The following is a 15,512-nucleotide window of genomic DNA, read 5'->3' as shown; positions in this document are numbered from 1 at the left end:
CGCAGGTTCAACGAAGGCGTTGGCGATGGATTGGACATGTGCTCCGCCAGCAGACAGCAGACCTTTCCAGAGTCGCCCTACGATGGACTCCAGACGGCCGAAGAAAACGAGGCCGCCCAAAGGAAACTTGGAGAAGAACAGTGGAAAGGGAGATGAAGGGAAAGGGCTGGACATGGGGTCACCTAGAGACATGGGGTCACCTAGAGCGGGTTTCAGCCGATCGACATCGGTGGCGGACTCTGGTTGAGGCCTTATGTGCAACCTGATGCACGAAGAGGAATAGATAGATAGAAATTATATGCTTGCAGTTAGGCAGAAGGCATAAGAATTCATTTTTCGCAGTTTCATGTCTTTTATGGCATTTACAACTTCAATGAATGTAACTTTCAGTCGGAGTTATGCACTGGGACAGGAGAGAAATGGAAGAAATGACTCTACTGAGTCTTTGAAGGTCTTCATACAGAGTATAAACTCAAATTTTCCACAACAGACAATCACCTGTCAGGAAGATTCAACCTCCAAATATGCTACTGTGGATTTTGCAAAGATGGACATGACTGAAGAGGGCCAAATGATTGTGGCCATTTGTACCCCACTGATGCGTAGGGTGCATCACACCTTAAAACACAGTGGGGAAATAGTGTTCATAGATTCTACAGGAAATGTAGACCGCACTGGTGTTCGTGTGTTTCTTCTGGTAACTCACAGCTGTTTGGGTGGATTACCACTTGGTGTGATAATCACATCCAGTGAATCCACAAGCACCATTAAAGCAAGCCTAAAGTTGCTCTGTTCTGTAATTGGCCCCTCTGGGTTTTTTGGCCGAGGTCAGAAGGGACCTTTCATCTTTATGACTGATGACTCTAGGGCAGAGAGAGCAGCTCTTGCGGAAATTTTCCCTGAGTCAGGGCAGCTTTTGTGTGCATTCCATTTACTACAAGCCTTTTGGCGTTACATATGGGATCAAAAGACCCAGGTACACAGGGATCAACGGCAACATATATTTCATCTGGTAAAAGATATTATGTATGCAGATAATAAAGAAATGATGGACAGAATTATTGAAAAGGTACTAACTGATGAAGTACTTCTTCTTCTTCTTCTTCTTCGTCGATCACTCAAATGGACACGCCTGCCTCCTGCACAAATGATGCTGTGCGCCGCAGGTCCTCCAGGCTGCCGTGTAGCTTCCTCAATACTGGCGTCTCATCAGTCCAAATGCGGTGCCTGAGTTCTTCGTGCATGGGATATTCTTGCAGTAGATGTGCTGTTGTCTGACTGCCTGTCTGGCACGGGCACTGGTCTGTCTGGCCGATTCGGAGCTTGGTGTAAAGGTGGTGAATGAAGTACTAAGTAAGTATATTCATGTTCAAGATTATATCAAGAAAAATCTTTTAGACAGGAAAAGTGTATCGGCCATATGTCTTAGGGAAGGGCTACCCATATGTGGTAACAACACAAATAACTCTTGTGAGGCAGCAATGCATATATTAAAAGACCAGGTTTTGATGCGCACCAAAGCATTCAACCCACAGCAACTTGTTGACTTCCTTTGTCATGATTTGGAAGCATATTATGGAAGGAAATGTATTGATATTGCAAATGGGCAGCTACAGGAACATATTGCATATGACTTCATCACCCAAGTTGGGGGTTCAAAAGAAATGCAATTTGATGTGAGAAGCATGAGAGACCCAAATGTTGTATACAGAGTAGACATGACAGTTGGGTTTTGTACTTGCAGGAATGGGAACACAGGTGGGCCATGTAAACACCAGGCAAATGTCATCAGAAAATTTCAGATTCGATCGTGGAATTTCATTCCAGAAAATAACCCTGAAATGCGCCAGATTATCTGTTATATAGGAACTGGCCAATATCATGCATCCTCCTGGTTTGATAACCTGAAAAGTGATAACAGGTCAGCGGACACTAAACTTGGTGAGTTTGAAAATGCAATTCACAATGAGGGTTCTGTGTCACCTAAGCCAGAAGCTCAGAAATCTGAGACCTATAATATTGTAAGCCTCTCTCAAGGGCTGAAAAGACTTTTTGATGACTGGAACAATAAACTCATACAAGATCCACAATCATATGCCAAGGGTATTGATGCTCTCCTTAAAAATGCAAAAAAAATTACATACACCATCCCAGTTTGACAGTGCTATGAGTACTCTAGGAAAGTATTCTGGGTTTGCTTTTAAAGCAAATTTCAAACTTAAAAATCATCTTGTTGGAAGCAAGAGAACAGGAGTGCAGCCAACGGCCCTTCAGCATAGAAAAAAAAGCACTGCCTGGCTGTAAATATCCAGGTATGGGTCGTCCTAGACAAACATTGCAACTGAAACGCACTTTGCAGAAAGAAAAGGGTGAGGAAGTGTTATCTGGAGCCTCTCTGCCAAAATACGTAAAAGGCTCCACACAATCTTACTGAATGTGTTTCGAATAACACTTCACTTGGAAAAAAACCATGCACAAAAGTGAATTGCATGATTGACAAATTACAATTGAGATAGTTATACTGGTGTATATTCAAGTATTCATGCTTTTACTTTGTGTGTAGTGTTATGTGTCTACATGTAAGAAAGAAAAAGAGAATCTTTATGAAATGCTGCAACTTTAATTTTTAATGGAATGCATAGAGGGCATGGGCTTTTAAAGCATTGCATTGCTGTGAGAAAATGACATTTTCTTCTCCCTGTGGTTAATGGTCTCTATTTTTCTTGTCAATAAAATATGGCATTTTCTTCTCTCCATGGTTAATGGTTCATTTTTTGTTATCAGAAACCTACTTCTATCAAGAATAGAATATTTACCCAGTTAATACAATATTTAGTTAAACCATTTTCTCAAATCTTCTGCCTGGGTGACATTCCTGGTGCATTAGAGGGTGTGGTGTAATCATTATAATGCCATATCCCCAATATAGTTTGATTCACACTTGTTGGTATTAACAATGATGTAGTGTATCCAAAAGCAGTATTCTTTTTAGGTGTTGTCTGTTAATATTCTATGCTACATAATTTGACTATTTATGTTTTTTTGTCCATTATTATAATTGGTGATTATGTTTAAAATGTTGTATATTGTCCATTATTATAATTGTGATGTAAATTCTGACTTAAAACAACTGTTAATGTTTCATAAACAAGATTGGTCAGAATTCTAATTTTCTATTACTGTGTTAGTGTTAGAAGGACATGCTGCTTTGATCTCATTTCCCCCTCTTTTAAAATTAATTAGAGAGAATTATACCACCATCTGCCTCTTGTAACTGTTATTCTAAACTAGATATAACTTGATAAAGAGATGTGTTGTAAACTGAAAAAATATAGATCTATATCTTACTTTCTGTGTTTATGTGATCTATGAAGGAAAGATGATGGGAGGGTGCAGCTGATTTCCAAGATAAGTAGTAATTTTATAGTTGCCATATATATGTGAAATACCTGAAAATACATTTCACATGCAAAGTTCTTAAGAAGCAAGTTAATTTTTGTCTGCTTTGAAAATAAAGACTTAAATGCACAATCAGTATTGTTATCATTTTTGTGCTGTTAAGCATATGCTATCAAATATCAATATTGGAGCCATCGAATGGTGTATAGTTTGCTGTTCCACATCTGCGACTAGTTTCACATCTTTGTTCACTTTCGTTGTCTTCGTTCTTTCACAGTGCTGTTGCAATGTTCATCAGAACATGTGTCACAACTTTCTCATTTAATTTTACTATCAGCCTTGAAGGAGAGTGTGGTTAAAAAAAATTACTGCTTTTTTAATATTTCGGAATCCACTAGCTTAATATGACAAACATATAGAGCACAGGTTTAGATCCCCAAATTCGTGCACTGAGCAGATGCACTATTCGATCGTAATTTCGAAGGTTTCGCATAGCATAAAAGAACAAAAACAAAAAATTCGGAAATTTCGATCGCAACAGCACTATCCTCTCTTCAATAACTTACCTTATAAATTCTCACTGTGTCAGATTTTTTAATTAGCACACGTCCATCTCGATATTTATTACTTTTATACCGACTGACAGACAGTACGTATTGTTTTGAAGGAGAGCTTCGGTCGCGCGAGCTAGCGCTTCTTTCGCAGGGACGAGGTCAAGGTCTGTCATCGTAGCAACGAGTTCGCGCATGCGTAGAAAAGTCAGTGTAGGAAGCCTGTGGGAAAGAAATAGTCGCAGCCTGCGGTGGAGCTCAGCGTGAAGAATACTATGTAGAAGGGAGATCACCACAATCAACTTCAGACTTTGGATCTAAATGTTATCTAAATATAATCATTTGTTGGTCAATCGCTGGTTTACTAAGGCATCCAAGGAAAGAAGTTGAAGCCAAACTGAACCATTACTTCACGTAAACAATGTTTACAAACCACGACACACGACAATTGTAGAAGTGATCACATCGAAGGAAGCGGCAGAATATGGAGACCATTAGTCAACCAAAACTCTTCCATCCAATCTGTATGTTCCACAAGGAAAAATGCAGAAAACCAAAGACAATCCAACTCACATAGAAAGTAAAGGAAGATGTAGATCCACAAGTTGATGATGATAAAACCAGAACAGATCGTAGACAAAACGGAAAAACACAGAACTGGCCTAGTCAGCTTGTTAGGCGAGGGACATCACTCTTATCCAATGTGTGTGTGTGTGCGTGAAGGCTTGTGTGTGTGTGTTTGCGTGTGTGCGCGAGCACTTACTGGTCAAACCAAAATCTCTCATTCTCTGCATCAGACTGCAACAGTCTTATTTAACATTTGAACAACTTTAACCTGCTACTGAATATAGTAATTTAAAATGCAAAATTTGTAAAGCACTTACTGACACTCCTAAAGAGCAAGCTCTTAGCGCTTAAGAACAACAACGAAAGATGGACAGCTTATGAGGAACAGGAGCACAAACAAATAACATATGAGCTATGCAAGAATAAACAACCGTACAAAACAAAGAATAAAATCAAATACAGAAAACACAAAGAGGAACCAAATAACAAGAACAAGAGCTGAGAGTAACATGATATTACAAAAGGAATGGTGTGACAAAGGACTAGCATTATGGGAAAGGTTGTTAGGAGTAATGTTTACAGAGGAGGTGTGTTTACAGTGCACGTGTAAAGGATTCAACAGTAGGTAGGTGGCGGGTATGGAAAGGGAGAGAGTTGCAATGTTTGGCTGCACAATAACTAAACATCCTGTGGCCACATGTTGTTGTTGTGGTGACAGGAAGAGTAAGGAGACGATCATCAGACGATGAATTAAACATCAAACTGTGAATTACTAATTTTTGTTTATGTAGCAACTAACAAATTAAAACTGTGAATTACTAATTTTTGTTTATGTAGCAACTAACAAATTAAAACTGTGAATTACTAACGTTTCTTTCTGGCTCTATAAGGCGCTGACGTAAGAAGGCAGAATGGCTGACGTTGCAATTACCAAATCAAGACGTTCATCGCCTCTGAAATAATGAATCTAAGAACAAAGGCGATGCTGGTGCTGCAGCTACGAAAGTCTAGTAACACAAAATACTTGCCTTTCATTGAGATGCTTAAGATGACGGCGGAATCTTTGAAAAACTTTTCACAGTCAGACTTCGTTCTTTGAGTGAACTGAATACATCTCTATGTAGTGGCGCTGTGAGCCGGTCGTCTGTTGGGATACCCGGATATTAATGGTTCTATTCGTACACCAAGATAATAAAAATAGAATAAATGTGTCTGCGGACGATCTACTTACTAAACATTTGTATAAATTCTATAGATAGATTGGACCTTAAACTGATTTATTCAAATCTATGAACAAAACCCACATAATTACAATCTTCAGTGATGTGAAAAGTTAAGCTGATCTGCTAGATCTAAAACCAGGTGACAGAAGAGTCATTTAAAGAACGATAAGCGTCTATTTCTGGAATAACAATAATATTATTATTAGCTTCCTCTCTGTGTTTTCTGTATTTGATTTTATTCTTTGTTTCGTACGGTTGTTGATTCTTGTATAGCTCATATGTTATTTGTTTTCCTGTGCCTCGCATGCTTTCCGTTTCGTTCTTGTTCTTAAGCGCTAACAGCTTGCTCCTTAGGTGTGTTAGTATGCGCTTTACACATTTAGCATTTATGATTATTATTATTAATTTGTAAAGCGCACACTCACATTCCTTACGTAGCATGCTCTCAGCGCTTAAGAACAAGTACACCACAAGAACAAGAGCTGAGATTAACATGATATTGCAAAAGGAAGGGTGTGACAGATAGACTGACAGACAGCTGTAACATGTCTATCACAGTAGACAGACTGACAAACAGTCTGACTGATATTCTAGTAGGGCAGTGTCAAGGTTTCTCACCGATATTTCACTCATTAATCACTTTCTGTCATTGTGTTCAATATATCTTGCCTACTACACGAAAATTCTTGAAGCTTAGTTCTGGTGTGTGGAGTTACCATTAAGTAGTCTATTGACTGGCAGTCCTCACTCTATATAACTTTTGTGGACTGAGAAGGCATTCGACAGGGTAGACAGGGATGTCATCTGGAGGCTGATGACCTACTATGCCATTCCACCTGAGCTCATAAACATTATTCAGGGGTTGTACGAAGACTTAGTTATTCAAAACGGCAAACTTACTAAACCTTTGGTAATGAACACCAACAATCTTCCTGATGGTTATAGACTGAATTATGTGCCAGAAAACCCAAGACAACAACACCAGTATCCAGTGGACATTCACCAAACATCTAGAGGACATATTTGACTTTGCAGATTTGACATCACATGTCTTATCTCATTGGCAACAACTATGAGCACCAAACTGAGTAATATTTGCTAGCAGATAAAGTGGAGGAAAGACTGGTCAACAGAAAGAAGACCGAAGTGATGAGAATCAACAACAAGCAGGAACTCCCAACCCAACGTCACGGAGAGAACATTCTGGAAACAGACCGCTTCACGTATTTCAAGAAGCATTGTCGCTAAGGACGGTGGAGCGGTTCCTTCATGATGACATCAAAAGCTGCATCAACAAGCAGGCATGCTTTTCACCAACCTACGCCCCATCTGGGTAAGTCGGCCGAGCATTATCCGTTCAGCAGTAAGACCCGCATATTCTTCAAACACAATTGTGAAGGCCGTCCTCTGTATGAGTTCTTGAAACCTTAAAGTGACAAAAATACCATCAACAACAAGTTGCAGAATTTACCAACTCGATGTTCCTACGCCACCTATTCTGGGAAATATAGATGGCCTGAAAAGATCTCCAACAGCTGCCTGTGGAAAAGAAGGGCCAACCATGAATGCCACTAGCCAAGACATCAAAAAGTGCAAATGGGTCTGGATAGGACACACCCTGCGCACACCAGCTGACACCATGGCCAGGCAGGCACTTGACTGGAACCCTCAAAGAGCAGAGTTGGGAGACCGAAGAAGACTTGGAAAAGAACAATAGAAAGCGAGGCAAAGGACGTTGGAACTAAATAGGCCCAACTGAAGGAGGCTACCCAAAACCGAGTCCGCTGGACGAGGTGCTGTTGCATAAAGGCCATCTGCATCCATCAAGAGAGTAAAGTAAAACAAGACTTAATAAAACAAAAACAAAGCAAGAACAAACGCACTGACTTCACTGGTTCTTGTTAAGTAAATGAACACAAAGAAGTAGTCAAGCTTCAAATAAAGTTTATTAGCTAGAATTGTGCAGAACACATCCACTAAAGGTGAAGGGATCAAAAGACTGTCACATGACCACTAGAGCACAGTTACATGTATGCCTCTTCTAGAGAGAGAAAAAATCTCCCTAATATATATTGTGTGCTTTGTCAGATTTTGTGCTCTGAGCACCACCCCAAATTTGGATGCGATGCAGTGCAGTGAGATTGAACAGATGTATATTCTGTTGGACTGTTTGCAGGCAAAATTTTCCACTAGAACGGGCCACAGCACAAATTCACCTTTCTGAGATTTAACATAACGAGTAGACAATGTGAACTCTTATGTTGACAGGTACAAAAGCTCAAGCTTTATGGTCTTTCGTGTTTATACAAGTTTATGCGTTCTAAGGTGTACGTGGTAAGCAAAGGTGAGGACTTTTGAAATAAAAAATAAACTTACAAATTTACTGCAGGTCTTTTGTTGATTTAACTTAACGGGATTTTGGTTTCCAAGACTATTAAACTGCTAATGGTTCACCAAGATCGATAGTTGGCCTTGGACAGCTTTTACGACAGGTTCTAAGAGCTGGTCTTGACAGACATGCAACAATCAAGAGATCCACTTTCATGCTTTATGACAAAATTAACATTGCCACAAAATCTCGAGTTAGAGAGGCAATACCTTAACCATTTACCAGAAACCATTTTTCTACCTTGTCAGTCTTCCCAGCTTTCTCCAATTCTTCTGCATTGCCTTCCTTTAAAACAGATCCTGTACAAGACATAAAAAAAACCCATAAGATGACAAACCTGCAGCTTTGGATATGCTGGCATTAGTGTTCTGAAATAAACTGAGTCATGTTAAGGTTAGCATCAAGTTAAGGTTCTGATATATCTCACGAGAAATTCAGCAGATTTTTTTTAAATCTTAGTATTAAAAACTGTCTAGATCGAGAACATTTACTGGATAGCGGACGAACTTTACCTTAGGCAAAACATTTTTTTTATGACAAGGATTTTATATAAAGGGGGTTGCACCGTGTGTTAATATGAGGGAAAAACTTGATATAAAAAATAATTCATGATACGCTCTCTAAAACTTAATATAAAAAATCAAAAACAGGTGAAACTTCACCTCCATAAATATATTCTTGTGGATTTAGCCACAGATTCTGAGACATTCTTGGCCAGCCAGTTTCATGTGGCAGTATGGGTGTAAAGTCATCCAGATTGAATTTGTAACGCCCCCCGGGGCCCCCCCTTATCAATAGGCACATTTTTTGGGGCTTTTTGTACAACCAGCTATGCTGTAGTTAAAAAATGTAAAGCAAAGCAAATCAAAAAAATTATGCAATTAAGCTAGAACACCTTGTTGTTTGCTGCGCCTGGTTTTTGTGGGATTCTAGTCACGTGGTGAATGAAAATCTTGCTTATGTGTGAAATTTTTTATTTTCATTAAAAGTCTTTGTGATTGACAGCTCGAATGTCTCACCACTATCCCTTGAATCCATCCTATAGGAATCAGGGTTTTTTATGCATCAACCTACGGCCCGCGGGCCATATCCGGCCCGCGCAAAACTTCCTGCCATACGGTATAGTAATTCGAGTTTATTGCAAATAGCATTGTGACTAAGGCTTAGGAACATCAGTAAGTCAATGAGAGCGCGATGTACTAGCGTCTCAAAATGTGACTGATTCAATAATGAAGTTTGTGTAGATAATACACCGTCACATAAAAAAGTTTTTCACGTCCAACAAGAGTTAAAAAAATAGACAATATTAGTATGTAATAACTTTTTTTCTAGGAACTATTATCGAATAAGTCAAGCTAAAATGAGTTGTTGGTCTAAACATTTTATTTTTCTTTTCATTTTTTACAAAACCTTCTAATCTCCTTAATATTAAAGAGTATTAACACTTACTAGTCTAACTAGTCTTTTATAAACAGTTTGCTTTGTCTATTCTAAAACTGAGCAAGGTATTATCACACGCGTCTAGTGCTGATTGGCTGTGAACGTCTATCGAGTTTATTGCTTCGTAAAAAGAAGTCCGGTGTCCTATGAATTCTAAAAAATTTCTGACTTTAAGAGAGTCTGAAGCGACAGGGGAGTTACAGATATAATTTTGTTACTTGTAACTAGCATTGTGGTAGATGTAGTTGAATTGTAGTGTGTGTGTGCGCGCGCGCGTGCCCGGTTGCTTGCTAATAGGTAATAATATAGGAATGGAGTACTTTCGTATAGGTTGCTGTGCGTTGGTTTCGTTTTATTGTTAATGTTTATTATAAATATTGATATATTCTGATTGTTGCTTTTTTGCTCGATGCCGTCAGCCATGCTAAACACTTATTGTTAAGGAGTTATTAACGACACACTCGTATTGAAAGACTATGTTTAGGAATTTACTTCTTCGGTTCTTCCGTTTACAATGTAGAAGTTAAATCACTTTACATAGAGAAACATTCATTGCACGGTCAGTGAAGCTTAAGTACAAAAAGCAGACAAAAAGAACACTATACAACAAAAACGCCGATGTGATACCTCTAGCAGTATGTTCTAATCTGTCCAGGTTTGCACATCGTGCTCGACACGTAAACAGTTCCTTCTTTAAAGGTGGGGTGGTCTGCTGAAGAATTATGCGGTTTTTAAGGTAGACTAACACAAGTACTGTTCCTTTAACACTCACTTTTCCTCATTTAACTAAAACCACAGAAACAAGTAAACAACTATTAATGTCAAGTGTGGGAGTGGTAGATCCTAGTTTTTCAGCTTTAGTAACCATACTGTTTGCAGATTCTTATGTATTTTCTTTACCTTGAAATCAGAAGGTGGTAGATATTTGGATTCTAATCTGTAACATAAAACATTAATATCTGGGGAAAATTAATTTACGATTACAAGTAAAGGAAAGTGCCGGAAGAGGTCGTACAGTACCGCCGAGGCTGACTCTCAAGAACCGCCCCTGCCTGGTAGGGGTAAATGGGTTTGGTTATTTCTCTCCCGAAAGCGAGAGGGAAGGTAGGGTATTACACGATTTGGAGAATGACGGACTGCCATCGGCAGTCGTCTTCAATTTCCTACCCGGACAAAAGGCGGGGTGGACATCAAACAGGCACTGCCGACTAGCATGGCAATAAATCGTCTCCCTCACTCCAGTACTTGCGTAGGGTCTGAGCGTTGATGCGAAACGACTTCTATCTGAACATTCTGTCGGGGTTAGGACTGACTGTATTATCCACAAACAAAACAAAACTAGGAATTTATAAAGGAGAGAAGAATGAACAGCGCAAATGACACAAACATAAAAACAACTGAATTGATCGCATAATGGTCGGGTTAGATAAGCGAAGAAAGACACAGTGTGAAGTGTTGTCTTTTTCCTTTCTTTTCTTTGTGTTTCCCAGTTGAATGATTTGCTGCATAAGCACTTCTAATTGTTTGTAGGTTATAGCATGTTGCTTATGCAGTGCTGAATTTCCAGTGTGGGTTGCCATACACTATAATATTATGACCACACACACACACACACATGTGGATGTAAATAAATTTTCTTTTTTGTTTTCATTAAGACAATAGTGTAAGTGGTGTATGTACTTCTCCTACATTTATGTCAGACAATTTCCTTATGTGATGTGGGTATGGTTTTTGTTAACAATAGTGGTTCATTGTTTCAGATGGGATCTTCTGTTTGCAATAGGACTGCGCTGTGTACATGGATTTATTTGCATATTTAAGCACGTGTGATGTGTGAGTTTATTCAATAAAGAAATGGAAGTGAAATGATGTTTTTTGTAACATCACGTACAAGTGTAGCACAGAGTGCAATAATTTACACAATGAGTGTTGAATGTTCATTCCCCATTAGTATGCAATACATTAATAACTTATGTTGCATGTGTTGGTATTGTATGTAATAAAATGCCTCCAATGCAAATGAGACATCACGCCTCAACGCACTGCATTACAAGACCGTGATTACTATTTCCACATATACTAATGCTAATCTATCAGTTGAAAAATAAAACCTAACTTAGTAAAAGGCTCCACAAACTGACCGTAAACGACAAAAACATTTCAAATTGGTTATAATATTGAAAGGTGTATATTCATGAATTTAAAAATTGCACACCATGGTCCAATGTAATGATAATTAACAACAAAGAAGACTCTTTCCCGACATAAAAAAGGTAAGAAACCATTGACTTCTAATTATAATAAAATCACTTTGCAGTGGAACAGTCATGTTTGAAAGTAATGTGCACATGCAATAAAAGCCTTAGTACAAGAGTACCTTGCAAATGCATGTTTCCCCAAGTCATTCACAAACCTAGGATCTTGAAAATGACAATGCAAATCTTTAGTTCAAAGCACAGAGCTTTTAACCAAACCTACATGCAGACAGCTTATTATATATAAAAAAAATCCCAACTAATTTTTTTATAGCACTCATTCTTTCCTTCCTCCAGCCTCATACCTGCATATGTAATAAAAGCATACTCAAACAGGATAAACACACCTTTGCTCTCTCTCTTCCTGTCACATACATTCTGTATTCTTTACTATTTATTCACCCTCCAAGGGGTACACACTCCATCCATTGCAATGTACAATATCTCACATATACATTTTATTCATTTATCTGGTTCACCATCCTTAGTAATATCCTTCACAACTTTCGGCTAATATGCTGAGGGTCTTTTGATTTCTTTAAAGTTAATAATGGCTGGAATTTATAAGCATTTGGATTGTGAATATAGTAAAGTGGTAAATCATTTTTACACTGGTCATCAAATTTTTTACAGTTAAATAGATTATTAATAAACAATAGTCCACTGCACACTGGGACAATGTAACACTGTGAGGAGCTATGCACTGGTATGAACAATCTGAATAGCCATATGTTCCCTTATGTTTGCAGCTACACCCATCTCAATATGAAGCATAAGGGTTAATATTATGTGGTATTAACATTATTTTTTGCGAGGGTCCTGCATGTGTACATGAAAGGGGATGGTGTACATATGTGTGTGTGCTTATATATACATATGTAAACGTAAGGCAAATATTCATTTGCAAGTGTAGGTGTTGTAAGTGTCCATTTTAAGTGCATGTGCCAACAACAAATTTTTCATGGACATTCACCTTATACATTAAGGACAACTAAGATTTATTGAGTAATAATGAATGTACACTGGTACAGTGCTTTACCCACAACTACTGGTCATAATCTGGGTACTAAGTCACTTATATAACAGCATGAACAGTAGAAGTTAAATGAAAACAATGAAACCTGTGTGTATTTTACAGAAACGTTTGGCAAACCCTTGATGTTTCTTAATTCTCATTTGACTTAATGTGATGATGTATCACAATGAGCGAGGGGGCCCGGGTTTATTCTATGTGCAGTTGTTTGGCTGGCAATCCATGTTGTGTGGGTTGGAAGCAATCAGAGAAATAACAGTAACTGTCGTACATGATAAAAAAACATAAATTTACAATTTAAACTAACAGCATATTTATTTCTCATTGTGAATCAGCTCAATTGTCATTTCCTGGTAGAAAAAAATGCAGGCAGTTGACATCATTCGCATTTTTTAACACTGTTTACCATATTGTGATATCCCTCTTTCTGCTCCACTGTACTATATTGCAAATCTTGTGCACCCAATTTTTGGAAATTAGCTTCCCATCTCTGGAGATCTGCACTGAAAAAGAAAATCGTGGTGATCACACTGTGCATGAAAACACTAAATATTTATTCGTGATATGCTAAAGCAATACTTATGGACTGACTGATGCATAAATCTTAATACTGACATCAACATAAGAAGAAAAACAAGGTAATAGTAGCAAAATTAAATTTTATTATTATTGTAAGACTTTTATTTTGCATTCAAAGTGGTTTGATTATAATGCCTTCAAATATAAAATGTGTCAACTTTTTAATTATTGCAAACATACTACTTTGAATTAGTTGGTAATGATGTCCAGTTTAAATCCTGCTTCATGCTTTTCTCTCCATGTCTACTTTTTGCTTATTTTACAACCATTCTTTTTAAAAACCCAAATCATGTGACATTTGTCATCATCTGGAAAGGTTTTGTGTGCATATTAAACTATACAGTACATGTTCATAAACTTAAGTATTTTATTACATCTTGTAACTGTGCTTACTGTGTAGTGCGGAAATAAAGAATGAAACCTAAGTAGTCAAAACGACTGAATCACTTTGCTTGATTCAGTGATTTCAGGATGCATACAGTGAAACCGTACTAGTGTGCTAGCAGTTCAGAGATAAAAGAGAGCGATCGAGCAGACGACACTGCAATGACCAAATGAGTATCAAGATCAAGAGTAACATCATTGAGTAAATCAAGAGTGACATCATGTTTATTATTACCAAGTTTTATTATTTGACATTGAATTGTTATTTCCCCTTCTGGGGAGTGGGTCGCAGGTCGACCCGTGAGAAAGGTGGGGACATGCACCTGCCCCAACGAAACGGTCGACGTTCAGTTTATTTCCGAAGTCCTCTAGGGGAGGACGTATCGGATCTAAGCCTGAAACAAGTCTTCGAGCGGCTAACACTTAGCGTAAGCAGCCAATTGTTGGCAGCAAACCTTTCAACCTATTGTAACTAACGTTGACAACAGTATAGTCTGGCTTTCCGTGATATTCGGGTTGAGCAGAATAGCATACAAATTAAATAGCTTTTAATGTAGATAACTGCAAGTTTTGTAAGACTTTTTATAAAAATATGACACACATTTTTAAAAAAATGTTTTACCATATTTTTTACATTATTTGTCACTAAGAAAACAGAAGAAACATCGTAATTAAAACGGTACTTATCTTTTCTAAGCATAAACAAGGGAAAGAACCCTGCCCTCAGTAGCTTTAGTACTTATTAACTTATAATATTAACAGTGACGGACTTCTATAAACGATCGGTCGTTCATCATCGCTAAACGTCAAAAGCACATTACACGTTTCGTTCATATGAATTAAAAATCAGTCTGCGTGCACTATATTAATTAGCACGGTATAATACTATATAACGCCACGAAAACAATCCTAGAAAAACAAATAACAGACGGAACACTCAGCTCGGACACGTTCTCATCTCACGGAATATCAAGCCCACAAATTGCCTTGTCTGCGCATGCGCATCTGTTTACCCCTGCGCCTGCGCACTGTGAGAATGCAATTCCTGGGCTCGGGCAATTCCTGAGCTCACGACACCGGCATACAGTCAGCTATCATCTTCATACATCTGTGGTATATACAGGATTACAGGGTTTCTGCTTACGCAAAAAATTGCGTACAGTACGCATTAAGAGTTCAGAGGACCCCTTCAATTTTCGTCAATGGGGTCCCAGGGGACTCCTTCCAATTTGGGCGAAGATACAAAATTGGGTAAGTGTAGTGTCTGACATCGTAGCCCAATCTATTGTTGTCGTCTGCTACATGGTGAGAGTAACTTCCCTTGCACTGAGTTTGTTTTTTTTTTCCCTTACCGGGAAGAGTTCCATTAACAAATTTCCAAGATGTCGTTGACAGCGTGATTAAAATCATCGTCTCAGAAATGGAAAGAAAGTGAGCACACCAAGTACAGTGAGCATAAGCTCATTACAGATGCTTGCACAGACTTCATGGCACAGAAATCTCGCCGTTTCTGACTAGACATTACAGTGCTTTGTGTGCCTGAAAGGCAGTTGAACAAAGGATGTTGATTTGTTGATTTTTTTCACATTGTAAAGGGACCCCTTAGAGTTAGCCTGGGACCCCTTAGAAATCTTTAGAAGGGGTCCCTGGGACCCCAAAGAATTTAGCCTTAGCAGAAGCCCTGATATATAT

At 38.4% G+C, this 15,512-nt stretch overlaps 2 protein-coding genes across 2 annotated transcripts in view; one reads left to right on the top strand and one right to left on the bottom strand.

The window, feature by feature from the left end:
• LOC112567010 overlaps nucleotides 1–5,656 on the bottom strand; it is a gene marked incomplete at its 3' end in the record, with an annotated part of 36,349 nt that extends 30,693 nt beyond the window's left edge. Inside the window, exon 1 of the mRNA XM_025243443.1 lies at nucleotides 5,546–5,656. Within this exon, the coding sequence (XP_025099228.1) occupies nucleotides 5,546–5,552 (7 nt within the window). The remainder of the gene's footprint in view (nucleotides 1–5,545) is intronic.
• LOC112567089 lies at nucleotides 281–2,282 on the top strand. Its single transcript, XM_025243637.1, has 2 exons — nucleotides 281–1,084; nucleotides 1,347–2,282. Exons 1-2 carry the CDS (start codon nucleotides 347–349, stop codon nucleotides 2,157–2,159), a joined length of 1,551 nt encoding a protein of 516 aa, XP_025099422.1. The 5' UTR covers nucleotides 281–346; the 3' UTR covers nucleotides 2,160–2,282.
• Nucleotides 5,657–15,512: the final 9,856 nt, after the last annotated feature.

The sequence above is a fragment of the Pomacea canaliculata genome, linkage group LG6 (genome assembly GCF_003073045.1).
Source record: "Pomacea canaliculata isolate SZHN2017 linkage group LG6, ASM307304v1, whole genome shotgun sequence".
NCBI classification, from domain to species: Eukaryota; Metazoa; Mollusca; class Gastropoda; order Architaenioglossa; family Ampullariidae; genus Pomacea; species Pomacea canaliculata.
The sequence above is the reverse complement of the archived record's forward strand: the minus strand, read 5'-3'. Positions and strand labels throughout refer to the sequence as shown.

Excerpts from the sequence above, each read along its gene's own strand:
- LOC112567089 (XM_025243637.1), top strand. The coding sequence starts at position 347 with ATGTCTTTTATGGCATTTACAACTTCAATGAATGTAACTTTCAGTCGG. Across the intron at positions 1,085-1,346 it reads AAAAGGTACTAACTGATGAA|GTACTAAGTAAGTATATTCA; the intron begins GTACTTCTTCTT and ends GTGGTGAATGAA.